At 49.1% G+C, this 14,236-nt stretch overlaps 1 protein-coding gene across 1 annotated transcript in view; it reads right to left on the reverse strand.

Annotated features, from left to right (window-relative positions):
- Nucleotides 1-231: 231 nt before the first annotated feature.
- Nucleotides 232-14,236, reverse strand: part of SLCO2B1 (solute carrier organic anion transporter family member 2B1) — a 63,473-nt gene continuing 49,468 nt past the window's right edge. Inside the window, exons 10-15 of the mRNA XM_074860602.1 lie at nt 13,298-13,490; nt 12,340-12,499; nt 7,335-7,504; nt 5,468-5,532; nt 4,379-4,499; nt 232-3,390 (exon numbers count right to left, since the gene is read on the reverse strand). Of these exons, the coding sequence (XP_074716703.1) occupies nt 3,216-3,390; nt 4,379-4,499; nt 5,468-5,532; nt 7,335-7,504; nt 12,340-12,499; nt 13,298-13,490 (884 nt within the window). The 3' untranslated portion in view covers nt 232-3,215. The remainder of the gene's footprint in view (nt 3,391-4,378; nt 4,500-5,467; nt 5,533-7,334; nt 7,505-12,339; nt 12,500-13,297; nt 13,491-14,236) is intronic.

The following is a 14,236-nucleotide window of genomic DNA, read 5'->3' on the forward strand; positions in this document are numbered from 1 at the left end:
GCTGCACCTTCCTTTGCTTCCTTTTTTTTTGCAATCCTCCTACCTGCCTGCCCCTTGCTCTCCGTCAAACACTCCTCCTCCTACCTTGGTGCTGACAACCTTTTCATATTTCCTAGTTTTTATCTCCCTCCCTGCTGCCAGCGGGAGCTAGCATTTCCAAACTGCCTCTTTTTAATCTTCTCTTGCAAGTCAGTCCCTTTCAACAGTGTTCTTGAACAGCACAGAGGAGGGGACGGGGAAAAAGTGGTTTTATTTCTCTTTATAGAAACTCCAGCCCAAATTAATGGAAATTACCACAGCAAAAGCATAATAACAGGCCTATAGTTGACCACAAAGCTAAGATACACTGTTTGCAATTGCCTTGGATGCTTACCCACAGGGAACTCTCCTCTGATGGAGGGGTAATGAGGAAAGGAAGAATTCAGGCTGTACCAGCTTGAGCCTTGCCTGAGAAAAATCTCTATATGATGTGAAAGGAGTTTTCCAAGTGGAAAATGGATGTAGAGTCCCGAGCCCAGCAGTGAGAAGAGGCCAGGCTGGGAGGGAGCTGGTCAGGCCATCCCGTGGGTTGCTCCTGCATCCATCACGAGCCCAGCAGACATGGCCATCACTCCAGGCCAGGGATGGTGCAGCCTGCCTGCCTCCTGACATAACAGTACAAATCCAAGGGAAGTAACTGAACTCACTGTTTATTTCTGAGAGATGCTGTTTGTGAACAAATTTACAAGACAAATTGCTGTGTTAGAGTGTTTGGTTTGGTTTTTTTCCCTTTTTTCCCCTCCTTTCTATAAGCAACACCACTGCTTTGGTAATCCTGAGGTTCAGAAACAGCTGATGCAATCTGGGGGGCTTTCACAAAGGCTGCACAGTCATCCCTCTGAGGGTCTCCCTCTGATTCATAACAGAAGTCTAGTGCTGTGCTGTCTGCTTTGCAAAAACACAGCTACCCCCTGAACCTGTCCCACCACTGCCCAACAGCCCAGCCTGGCAAACCCAGCAGCACAGGATGAGCAAAGGGTCAGCAGCGATTTTGCAGAAGGATTGCGCTGACAAAACACAGAGCCCAGGACTCCTTGGACCTCTGCGGTGGCCACCGATCAGGCCGTGCTGCTCAAGCATGGTCTGGTCCCCATCAGAAGTCAGCTGTCCTAATGGTAGGGAGGTGCAGCCTTTATCACTTTACAAAGTCATTCTGCAACCCTATCCAGGGGTATTTCTGGCAAAGCACATTGCAGTTCTCGACTTTTCACACCATACAGAATGAATTGTGTTGTCATTAGTTTGCTGTGGTTTGGAAAGTACCCTGGAGTGACTTGAGGTTGTGCCAAACAAGGCAGGAAACCGCCTGCGAGCCAAGGGCTTGTGCTTAGCCAGGAAAGAACCTTCTTCACCATATGCAGCGAGGATGCCACAAATTCATGGGCTACCAAGAGCTGGAGGGACCACTGTGAACATCGTGGCCTGCCTCTTCCCTACTCCCATCCAAAGAACCTCGCTCCTATTCCTAGTCTGTTTTAGAAACAGATGCTACCTAGTCATGGCTTGAAAACTGAGAATAGTGCAAAAATCCCCCAGCTTTGGCTTTCTGATGCTCATGGTTAGCATATGCTACTCGTCCTTCCTTGAATAGGTCCACCTACATCTCTTCAGCATCCAATCTCACGTCTGTCTTCTAACACCTCCTTTTAAGCCAGAAGTCACTTCTGTGTGTAGGTACCTGTGAACAGGGCTGTAGACACTCTTAACCACCTCCTCAATGAACAAAAGGCACTGCACAAAAATATGCAAAAAAAAAAAAAAAACCCTAAAAAATTAAAATTGGGTCTCTCAAAATGGCTGGGCAAACAGCTTGGTGAAATATCTAAACCAGTCACTTAACCACCCGCCTTTCCACCTTCCACCACTCTACTTCTCTGCACACCTCAGATCTTACCATAGGACTATTTGTCAGGGTGTGAGGAGTTAATGGATTTTCTCCACTGTGTATTTTCTCTTCTGCATATTTGGGCTGAACTTAGAACTTTTGGTTTCTCTACTGAATTCCATTCTGGAGCCAAAAATTACAAGTTACCCAATGGTCTGTGGTTGTACACTGATGGTACGAGACCAACAACACAATTTGTGCTTGAGTGGAATGGAGCCCCAAGATGGGAAGAATGCAGAAAATAGAGGCAGCTGCACCAAAATAACACCAGACTTGACTTTCACCCCATAATTACAGCTGCATCTGACAGTAGCCCCTTCAAGGAGCACAGTGAGGCTGTCTGGCTCTGTGGTCAAACGGCTTAGCCACGAGCTCTGCCCAGTCTGCAAGAGGGCTGGGTTCAACCTCCCTGTCTGGTCTTGCATCCCTGAGAAAAGTTCTGCCTTTCTCAAACTGGAAAACGGAAAGAAACCTTAACACTCACATGCTTCAGTAAGCTCCTGTGACAAGTACTGGTAATGCATAACTAAGAATTATTATTATTGTTACTGCTGTAAAATGTGGCTGTGCTGCCAAAGCCCTACAAGTCTGTGGATACCGGAGTTTCTCTTCTGGGCTGGACCTGTGGTTCCTTTTGATGTCCTCCTCTCCCCACCATCCTCATCCCTGCCCCTTGCCACCAAAGCAGCATCTACACAGCAGCTGGGTGAAGCACATGAGCTGGTCCTTGCAACAGTCCACAGCCTGGGACAAACATCCCATTAATGTCAGCTGGAGCTGGATGAAGCCTTCAAGGAAGAGAGACCATCTAACGCCATGAGAGAAAAAGGAATAAGCACAAGTGACATTTTGGGGGCAAGGACAGTCCATCATTCATGGAGACGTATAGATTCAGTACAGAACCATTTCTTATAAATGATTTACTAAAAAAAAAAAAAAACAAAACCCTTTGGCTATGTGGTTAATGTTCAGCACCGGCATCACTGAGACTGTCAGCAGGAACAAATGCTTTGGAGGACATAAATCCAGAAGACTGCAGTGTCCAATGGTTAATGTATGTGGACTAATCCACGTGAAGGAGCAAGCTGCACCACTGAGGTGGAGGAGGCAGGTGGAGAACAGCGTATGGACAGACTCCCGTGGCAGTTCAGACCTAGTACATCCCACCCAGAAGATTAGGAAGCAGCCCCATTGTCCATTGCTCCAAGCATCCATCCTTCACAGTTCATGTGTGGGGTGATTCACACGGCTTCACCTACCCGGACAAAGATCACAATTCACATTTTTGGTGTCACACTTTGGACTTTGGGTCCTTTATGGAGTTTCCTGCCAGTTTCTCCTTCTCTGGCTCTGCCTTTGTCTCTGCTGCATTGTTGGCTTCCCTCTCCTGCCGTCTGAGAACCACATACACGGTCACAAAGCACAGGAAAGCGCCCACCTCAAAGAAAAACTGGAGACCAAGATACCTGTGGTGTGGAAACACAATAAATCAGGGTAGCAAGGGTGTTCCGATGTGCGCCAAGCACCAACACCCAATGTCCCCAGGCACCCAGCAGATGCTGAACATGGGCAAACAACTGCTGCAAGCCTGAGTCCCAAGAAGGGTGACAGAAAGAGGTGGAGGAGCTATCAAGAGGCACTTCTCTTGGTGTTACATTAAGAGACCGTATCTCCCGGTAAGGAGGCATATCAAATCATGCCTTGGGGTTGAGGGTGAATAGGATTTGCTGCTGGTCAGTGAGTCATTCAAGAATGATGAACTTGCAGTGGGGCTGAAAGACCACCTACAGCTCCCTTCCAGCCTCCCTGCGGTGCACAGGCTGGATTTGGTGTCTTCTGTGTGTCGAGCTGGGCCGTTCTGTTGGAAGATGAACCCCAGGGTGCAAGGCACCCTGCATGGACCCTGCACCACCTCACAGGCAGCTTTTAGGCTGGGGTCACCCCAGATGCTGCATTACTTCCACTGAGGTGACAGGACAAGCTGCCTGTGGCTATGCTGGTAAAATAATCATAGCATCACACAACAGCCCAGGTTGGAAGAGACCTCAGAAGATCATCTGGTCCAACCTTTTGTGGGAAAAGGAGCCTTGATGAGATTATCTAGCACTTTGTCCACCTGCATCTTGTAAACCTCCAATGATGAGGACTCTACCACATCCCTGGGGAGGTTGTTCTAGTGAATGATTGTTCTATCATGCAGGGAGTGCTTCTGGAAGTGGATCTCTGTGGTCTATAGCAGCAAGTTCACATGGTCCTTGGCAGGGGTTTGGCTTGTGCCAGTGACTTTCCAGACCATTCCTGGGCACTGCTGGGAGTTAGCATGGGCCAGGGGGATGCAATTTTGCTTGCTATGGCATATACAGCAACTTATTCCACACCAGAGGCGGCCTGATGGCACGTTCCCCCTGGTTTCCCTCTGCACGCTCCGCCCTTACGCTGACTGCTCATTCTTACCTTTGCCTGAAGAGGTTGTTGTCGTAGTATCTGCAGGCTGCCTTCCTGTCGCACTTCTTCTCCCAGAGGATGCAGGTTGTATCAATGGCGCTGCCGTACAGAACGGGCCCCGGCATCCACGCTGGAAACAGAGGGTCAGTTGGGACAGACCTGACCCTGGTTACTTTCCCATGTGCTAAGGGGGCGGGAAGTGGCTGGTAATGGTCTTTTTTGCTGTGGTCCATGAAGCCACTGGTCCTGCACAGCATGCCAAGGGCTGGCTGTGTGTTTGCACCCCACCAAGATGCAAGACGGTCCTTCTTTCTCATTGCTCTTTGATAAGGAACCATTGTTCAGCCCAGGAGTGATGCAGCCCTCACAGGATCAGAGAGTGGTTTGGGTTGGAAGGGACCTTAAAGATCATCCAGTTCCACTGTTCCTTCCATGGGCAGGGCCACCTTCCACTAGCCCAGGTTGCCCAAAGCCCCGTCCAACCTGGCCTTGAACCCTTCCAGGGAGGGGACAGCCACAGCTTCTCTGGGCAACCTGTGCCAGGGCCTCACCACCCTCACAGGGAACAATTTCTGCCTTAGATCTCATCTAAATCTCCCCTCTTTCAGTTTAAAGCCATTACCCCTTGTCCTATCACTACAAGCCCCTGTAAAAAGTCCTTCATGCACTGTGCATGTGCACTCCTTCCATGACTGCAGTGGCACATTCTGGGGGGCCTCGAGGTGAACATGGATTTTCACCATAGAAAAAATAAACAGTGGGCTCATGGGACATGGTCTGCAGCCACGCTGATGTGCTGGAGGCAAACATGGCAGTATCTGCACACAGCCAAGGGCTGCCCTCTTGGACCTAGACTTATTCCTGCCCTCTTTTATTTAGCCATCTAGATGTACCCCCATGGAGATGCCTCATCCCCTCCCCACTGTGTGCAGCCCCCCAGACCCTGCAAGGCAGCATCTTTCCCTGGCTTAGGACAGACTTTAGTCAGTCTGAAACTCTGAATTAACAACACTTCTGCAGCCCTGGGGCTGCTCAGGGATGAAATCCCCAAGAGATGGCATAAATTCCAGGACGGCATTTCAACACATTTTAATTTACCTAAAACTCTCAGCAGCATGAACTGTATCCCAACTGCAAACGATTTGTCTTCAGGCTGGATGCTCCTGAAAAACAAAATGGAAAGTGTGCCCTCTGGCATTTCCGCAAAGATGGATGTTTCCCTCCCTGGCATCGCTGGAAGCCTTACGGCACCTCACCCAAAAAGTCATCCTTCAACCCAGCCACCAAGGACCCCAGGCAGTTCCCATTTACGTCAGCAAAAATGATGAAGTTTCATTCATTAGGACTACCACAGCCTTTTCTTGGCCTGAAAAACCTCCCAAACTCTGTAAGAGACAGGGAGGAGCTCAGCTAAGGTTTTTTTTTGCTTTTAATTTAAAGAATCTCTACAACACAAACAGAAACTAATATAGCTGCTCTCTCTGCCAAACACAAGCAATACAAGGGATGCTTTTTGTAACTGAAAGAGAAAAGTGATTCACCCATTGAGGAAGTGGCTTTTTTTGAGGTGGGATGCCCCAGTGTATATTTTTCTGGTACCCGTTTTCTGACATAAATATTTCAGGCTGTGGTACCTGCTGGAGTCACACACAGGAGAGGACTGGGTGGCAGAGGACCTCCAGGTCAGCGCACCTCAGGGGACTCAGCTTCCCTTTTCCTCTCTGACTGCCTGGTGTACACATAGCTCACTCACGGCATAAAAGGTGATTTAATAATGCCTGGGAGTCAAGGCAAAACCAAGTTTTAACCCCAGCTTTTCCCTAAAAAGAGACTGTTTGGAGTGCTTTGACCACAGAAACATGCTTGGAAATATCATTTACAGACTAACACAGAGATTTTCCCATGATTTTCCCCTCTTCCCAGCACAGCCTCAGCCTCTCCTGCCTGTGCCAGACTCCAGCCCCACCAGCCTTGGGCTCGTGTTGAGGCTGGTTCCAGTCTGCCGCTGCCTGCCCCACAGGCACCTTTTCAAGGGGGTGGGAAACCAGAGTCCTAATTGCTTCTCTGCACTGGGAAGGGAGGCTGTATTCAAGCAAGATCCATCAGAAAGAAGGAAGACAATTAACTAACATGGAGCTGCATTAAAAAGTGCCAAAGCACTGCCATGCTAAATTAATGCTGAGTTAATGGTGCATCTCGTTACTGAGGTATCAGCTGTGGGTGGGGAGAAGGAACAGGATGGCTGCTGGATCTGAAGGTTGTGCCGAGACCAGGAATGAGGGGTGCTGAGGGCAATGTGGGGCTCCTGTAAGCCCCACAACCCCATGAACGGGTGGAGGTGCCGTGGGGGGCCGGCATGGTGTGACACCCACTCACCCACTGCTTGCTTGAGTTTGTTGGTGAACACCACGTTGCCTGCAAGAGCAATTGGCCATGCAGCACTGGTGGCTCCACGATAAAGCCTCCAGCAGCCTGAAACCTCCACTTGCTGCTTAACTTTTCAGGGATCAGCAGCAACAGCCAAAGAGACCTTGGAAGAGCTTTTGTAGTCTTAGGGCAGCAGGAGCTCTGCTAGTGCAAGTCCTGAAGGTCTCTCCTGCTTCAATATTTGACCCTGGAGATGCTCGATGTTTCTGTCCTGCCCAGCCATGCCAGGCCTTTGCTAGCAAAGCACAGTCTGCTCCCGAGTCAGGCATAGCCTAGAAGTCGGACAACCACATGCATTGCCAGATGACAGGAGCAGGGAAGCCCCGTTCCCCATTCCCTGCACCAAGACATGCAAAAACCACGTAAAAGGAACAGGAGGAACTGGGCATGAGGTGCAATATAGGGCTGATTTAACCCTCCAGTTCCTCAGCTGGAGAAGACCTTCCTCCTCAATCCAAGGACCCCTTGGTTTTCCAAATGCCACCTCTGGATGCCTTTTCTGGCTGTACCTAGACCACGGCCAACCCAGCCCACTCACCTGAGGATGAGCATGAAGGACGGCGTGTGGGATGTGCTGGCGAGGATCCCTGCCAGGCAGGACAGGACCACAAAGGGCAGGAAGAAGTGGGAGCAGCTGGTGCCGCAGGTCCCGGGCTTGGCAGACCCCACGAGCCCGTTTTTGGAGATGCAGCTGCAGTTGGTGTAGTTCTGCAAAGAGGAGAGAAAAATCCAGAGGCTGATCATCTGCTCAAGACTATGGAGATACCAGGGATAACTGCCAGCTGCCACAGGGAGGGAGGGTGTTTGGGTTTCATCTGTAAATAATTAGCAGTAATTAGCACTCAACACTTTGGGGAGCAGGGGCAGGGGGAAAGAAACACACACAATGAAGCTGGCTGGGGATAACAGACTGAGCGGATGAGGAAACACATATTCCCATCCCCGCTTCCAGCTTCCAACATGCTGCTGTCCCTGAAAGAAGGTTCCAGTCCCACCAAGTCCCACGGGCATTGCTAGGATGTCACACGGGTGAGCATGCACAGCTGATGGGGAAGCTGGGACCACCGCGGTACTTTGGTTCATCTCCAGTGCTACTGTGGTTCATCTCTCTGCGCTTCCAGAGGCATCTGGAAGATCTCCCAACCCAGACACATCCCTGCCTTGTTAGTGTGAGCCCCAGCGAGGCCTCCCAGCAGCAACCCTTCTACACTTGTGCTTCCAGACCCGTGTTTCATGCCTGTTGTGCACCGAAGATGCTTACACACAGGTTTATTTCAGTGCCATCATTTGCCAGCAAAATGCTTTGGCATCCTGCATAAATATGGAATCTTGGCATGGAAAAGTCTCACCCACAGCTGAGAAAACATTCAAGCCTGATGTGAGCTTACTCTCCTGCGTCATATCTTTTGGGAGAAATCTCCAGGGGAGCAGCCTGGGCTCTGTCACTTGTACCCAGCTTGTCTCCTGCTGTGAGCCCCTTCATCCAGGAGCTACGTGTAGAGCAGAGCTGGCAATCAAAACCAGAGCCCAAGCTCAGGGGAGTATTAAATCAGAAAACACTTGCTAGGGGAAAATGTAAAACCTCACCTTTGAGAGAGGGTCATAAATAACTGGCACAGCGGTAGCAAAGGAAAGATGCCCCAGGGCGAGGGATATGAATTTTTTTTTCTTTTTCTCCAGATTCGAGTCACAGTTCTCTTTTTTTTAAACAAGAAACCTCATTTTTTTGGAAGAGACCTTTAAATAAAATGAGCGTGATCTTTCTGTTGCTGGAGGGGGACAGATTCCCAACGGGATGGCAGTTTGCAGAAGGGTGATCGCAGAGGCAGGAGCTGCCCAGGGTCTCCCAAATCCCCATTCCCACATCACTGCCTGGGGAAGTGGCCCAGCTGATGCCCATAAAAGAGACCCACAGGGATCTGCTCCTGCCTGAGAGCACAGGGAAAGATTTGGGCTGAAAGGGGACACAATCCCTCCTCCCACCTCTAGGAAAGAGGATTTAATGTTTTAAATTAAAACCGGGGTTTATCTTCTTCAGCCATCTGAAACAAACTAAACCAAACTCATCATCTGGGCTCCTTCTGCAGTCACGGAGGGAGAGGTGGGTCTCCAGAGGACCCACCACAGATAAGTGCCTACGATAGCTGAGATGAATTTAGGCCAAAGCAGTTAACAACAATGCAATTAGATAAATTAAAACTTACTCGATCTGCATGACTGCCACCTTTTACAAAAAATCAGAGTCAGGAAGTTGAGGGGACTCGCATAAATTCAAACGGAGACAAAGGGCTGGAGGTGCACGGGACAGAGGCATGAGGCAGGGCTCTGCCCCTTTCATTCAAAACCTTGGAGGATTTTAGAGCAGGCTGCATGACCCCAGCTGCAAAAACCTCCGAGCAGCGTGGACAAGCCACGAAGACACCGGTGGCCCGTCCCCGTGAGATGCACCATCCAGGCAGCAGTGCCACGAGGCTGACGCAGCACCAGGGCTGGGGAAAACCACCCAGCAAAGTGAGGAGAAGAGAATAAGGGAGAGCAGCCCTGAAACTGGGGCTGTGGCTTCTGGGCAGGGGTGGGCACTTGGCCAGACCTGGTTTTTCAGGGCTGTGTGTCAAACATCCCCAAGAGTAGCATTTAGCAATTATTTTCTTAAGAAAGGAAGCTGCTCACATCAAACTCTGCCTGGTTGTCTTATTTCTACTTTTTTTTCCCCAGCTGGGACCTCCCGGTACCTCAGATTTTGGGGTATGTGTTGACCAGCTCAGATCTGACCCAGCTGGGAGCAGAGGGATGTCCCTTCTCCCACCCATGACCATGTACAATGAGAGCAGAGCGGGACTTAGAAACCCAGGAGCCCTGTGGCCACCTCACTTCAACAGGTCACACTGGACCCGAACAAATAGCAAAGCACTGAGAGGTTGTCACCGCAAGGTCCTCCTCTTGGGCAAAGTTTGAAGGCTCCTGCTGTTGCCCATGAAATCTGGGGACATCAGGCGATGCAAAGAGCAAATCACTTTCAGTGTACAAGAGCGTTAAGCCAAGCTTGGACTGTGCAAACCTCCTCTGGAAGGGCTGCAGCAAAGCTGAGCACAAAATTGTAGGTTTTTCTGCACACTGGGAGGTTTTCTAGAAACCCAAGGGTTTGGGAGATGGAACGCAGTAGGCAACAGGTCCCTGCACTGACAAAGATCTGTTGAAAATAGGGAGAAAAGTGTAATATAGCAGAGAAACCAGCAGCTAGAGGAATGCCATAAAATGCAATAATCTCATTTTTCCTGCAACAGGTAATACCCAAAACCAGAGAGGGACTGAGGTTGCTCTGTGGATACCTGAGCTCAGCTCCTAGTCCAGCATGATAAAGGAGCAGAGCTCAGCATCTGTAGCCACATCGCTGCGTGCCATGAACTCCCCATCCCAGGGAGATGCAACGTGCTCTGGCTACTACGTGCTGACACATGGCTTGGAATTTATAACAACATATTGAAATAGAGTCCCTGTGCCAAAGAAGCTCTCCCACGACTTAAATTGGGTCAAGATGCAGCAATAGGTGGAAAGAAGATTCAGCAAATTACCTCAGTGCTAAAGGAAGAGCTAATGATGGCTTTACCAAGTAACATTTGCATGGCACCATCAAGGGAGCCCTGATTTTGTTGTAGCTTGAGGCTACACATAATAATAAATATAATAAATGCAGGCGTGGGTCATGTTCAGGAGCGCAGGATGTTAAAGGGCTGGAGGCACCTCTGAGGAGGAAGAAGCAGTTGAAAAGGATCTGCTGTACAAAAGGCAGGCACAGGGATGCAGAAAAGCACATTTGGGACTAAGCTCTGGCAGAAAACAATTGTTATTAAAATGAAGTGCTGTTAATTAACAAAATGCTGCTAAAAAGCACCCAGAGAGTCCCATGCTGCCGTTATATCCTGTGCCAAGAACACGGCTGAAAACTACTCACCCTGTATGGATTGCTAACGTTTTTCAGAGAGGTATTTGAATTGGCAAAGACTTCCTTACTATTTATTTGTTGAACTGTATTGCCTGGAGACCCAACAGACAAATTGCACTGTGAAAACTCATACCTGTTGGGGTTTTGGTGACAGGCAGGGAGCAGCAGAGGAGAGAGAAGCACAGGACAGCAAAATAACCCTGCCAGGTCTGCAAATCAAGGGAAAGCCAAGAGCAAACCCCATTTCTCTAACCCCCGCATCGGGACTCTCCCCTGAATTATCCTCTCATGCAGACACTTGTCTTGACAACTGGGACTTGTGGAGGGGATGCACCCTGCAAGTAGATCATGACTTTTTAACCAGCAAATCTGCAGGCTGAAAGGTGCAATCCCATCGCTCTAATGAGGCCCTCCCAGAGCATTCATGGAAGGTCTGCTACATGTCAGTGCTGTGTGTACTGGGGCAATGGTCCCTCCAGGCTTGGCTTGCCCAGAGCATACAGAGTTGCTCCCTGAGTCCCCGCAAGCAAGATTTACCTCCTCTCTCTTCATCTGTAGATGTAGCATAGATAAAACAAGTTATATGATGGAAACACCCAGGCTACTTCTGCAACTGTAGGTATCAGTTGAGTGTTTTCAGCTGGTATTTCCCCCCACTGCAGGAGGGCGGTTTGGACCACGTGTAGTTTTGCACTTTGCTTCAGAAAATAGATAAATAAATTGTTCATTCTAGGCTTTGTTCATTCTAGGCTTTACCTTATCTTAGGTAAAGCTCAAGCAAATACTATTGTGTGAGCAATCAGGGCGAGACCTGCTGCAAGACATCGAGGTATGTGAAAATATGTACCACTTGCATTGATATTTTGCCTTCACAACCCTGGAAAAATCGAAGCAGTTGGATTCCATCCACTTTCAGAGAACTTCAGGCATGTGATGCCTAAATTGGGAGCCTGGTTTTGGTAGGTCCCTATTCAAGGAACACAGATGGGACAATTCACAGCAGGAGCCCGGAGGTAGGCTGTAGGCTGACTGCTGGAGAAAGCAGCCCTTGAGCACAAGAGGCATCCATGGACTTGGGGTCATGCTGGGTGCTGTGATTAACCCTTCCCACGCTGCACGTCCCCCTGTCCCACCACACAAAACACAGCTAAGAAAGGTGACCTTGTTGGTCACCATTTAGGTGGGAAGGGAAAGAAGAAGGTTTTTGCATCTTCCATGCAAAAAGTCTACTCAAGCTGCTGGCTAGCAAGGGAGATATTGAAGCTAGGGTTTGTGGAGCAAAACCTGACCTGGGGGAGGAGCAGTGGATGGGGAAGGACACCTTGATATCCTAAAAGTCTGGATACCTAAAAGGTTTCTGCTCGTTGTCTTGGCCAAGGACCCGTATTGGCAAGGGCTGCGTTATACTGGAGAGTGTTAAGAGACACCAGGTTTTTTCTTGGACCTTCTCAACCTTCCCTTCCTCACCCCACAGGGTCATGCAGAGCTTGTCGGACACTAACGAACATCAGAAAACCTAATTACCAGACTTGAGCACCACATTGGTCATCGCTCATTAGCCATCCCAAGCCAGGACAGTAGCGCAGCAGGAATGACTCACCAGGACTGAGTTGGTGTGTGCATCAATATTTACGACTCTGCAGCCGGCGGAGCAGGGTGAGATGTACTCAATCATGTTAGAGCCACAGATGGGGTTGTAGGCTTTCTCGGGGCAGTTACACTGGAGGTTACACTCCAAGGCGTGGTGCCCAAATTCAGAGCTACAGCAGAAAGAAAATATTAATACATGGTATTGAGCATCATTAATATCATCTTATATAGAAAATATACCGCATATATATCGAGATTAATAGAAACAGTTGATTGCTTAAAAAAACCTTCCCCATATGCAAGTGAGGACCCACAGAAATTCTGCTATAACCCCCCAAGCCTTTGTTCTGCCTGGGCAAAGCATCCTGACCACGAATGGTCAAGGCATTCACCCACTTCCTTCATATTTGGCCCCAAACGTGGGGTCTTGGGGTAGCGTAACACCACGCTGTGGGAGGTGGTGAGCTTCCCACTGAGGGCTCGGACCAGCTTCCACCGAGACCACAGGATGCTGAAGATGTGAATTTGCAGAAAATTGGATTGAGCCTTGAGGGAAAACAAGGTCCTGCCCACATTTAGCTGCGTAGGGAAGCCTCCACGGCTTTGAAGGTGTGATCCAACGGTTGGCCCCTGCCCAAATTATTTTCCTGTGAGTAACACACTGCACTTCCCAAGATGAAATTTTAATCTTGTGCTGTTTATGCCAAAATGCGTTCACTTCGGGTTTCACCACCAGTCAATGAAGTTAGAAGGAGTAAGGACGCAGAAGATTCAGTGCTTATTCACAAAAACATTAATTTCTAGCCTTACTTTATCACCATTAACTGTTTCTCAAGAGGGAATAAACCCATTTCTGGGTATTCTGCTTCACTTCCGCCTCCACCCTGAGGAATGCAGCTGGCGATGGGGGGTACCCACAGCCCAGGGAATGACCCACCCATGCCCAGTCTAGTTGGAGATGTTGGTACCTCTCGCTGTAGGTAACGCCTGCGACCTCCTGTGTGGGGCAGCCGAGGAAGAGGAGGGGGAAAGCCAGGAGCAGGCAGAGGAACATGCCAAGGACACACATGGCGCTGCATTGCTTCAGGGACATCTGGAACCTCTTCAGAATGGCACCACCCACCACGATCCCGACCATGGCCCCGGGGATGTTCACAGCACCTGGGGAAAGGCAAGTCCTTGTTTTCCATCCTCTGAGCTGTATCAGTCCCTTCATTATAGCAAAGGCCCAGAGGATTTGTGGTTGGGTTCCTATTTTTCAGCATTGGTGATCTGGAGGGCACCAAGGTTTTTGCAGAGACCGGTGGAATAATGTTAAGAAAGAGCAGTTTTGCAAAAACAGTGGGACCCTACAGCAAACTGGCTGTCTTATGCATCCATGCATCGATGTAGGCACCAGTGAAAAGCTATGCTTAATCCAGCAAATGTGATTTTTCACTGTAGACATGAGAAAATATGAATGAAACCTGGAGAGGATATTTCATTTTTATGTAATGTGTGCCCACTTCTGTTGTCATCATTACAAAACTGTGAAGGTTTCGATGACAGACCTAGAGATTTGCAAAACCCATCTTACAATGGGATACCAAAGAAGTGCGATCTGTTTAATTCCACAAAGAATCAACAGGGAGGTGGCTTTCAGCCCATAAATACCCACACAAGGAAGGGTCTTCCAACTACAGAAAGCTCTTTGATCTAACAGAAAAAGGCAAAGCAAGATTCAGTAGCTGGGAACAAAAGCTACATAAATTCGAACAAGAAATATGGTGCACGTCTTTAACAGAGAGAGTAAATCAAGCCTGGGAACAACTCAGCAGGTCACACCAGCGGAGGACACCACTGCTTCAGCATTTAACCTTTCTGCCTGTATTTAGCCTGGGTTGCTGGGCTTTACCAGTCTGCTCTGC

The sequence above is a fragment of the Strix uralensis genome, chromosome 2 (genome assembly GCF_047716275.1).
Source record: "Strix uralensis isolate ZFMK-TIS-50842 chromosome 2, bStrUra1, whole genome shotgun sequence".
In the NCBI taxonomy this organism is placed as follows: domain Eukaryota; kingdom Metazoa; phylum Chordata; class Aves; order Strigiformes; family Strigidae; genus Strix; species Strix uralensis.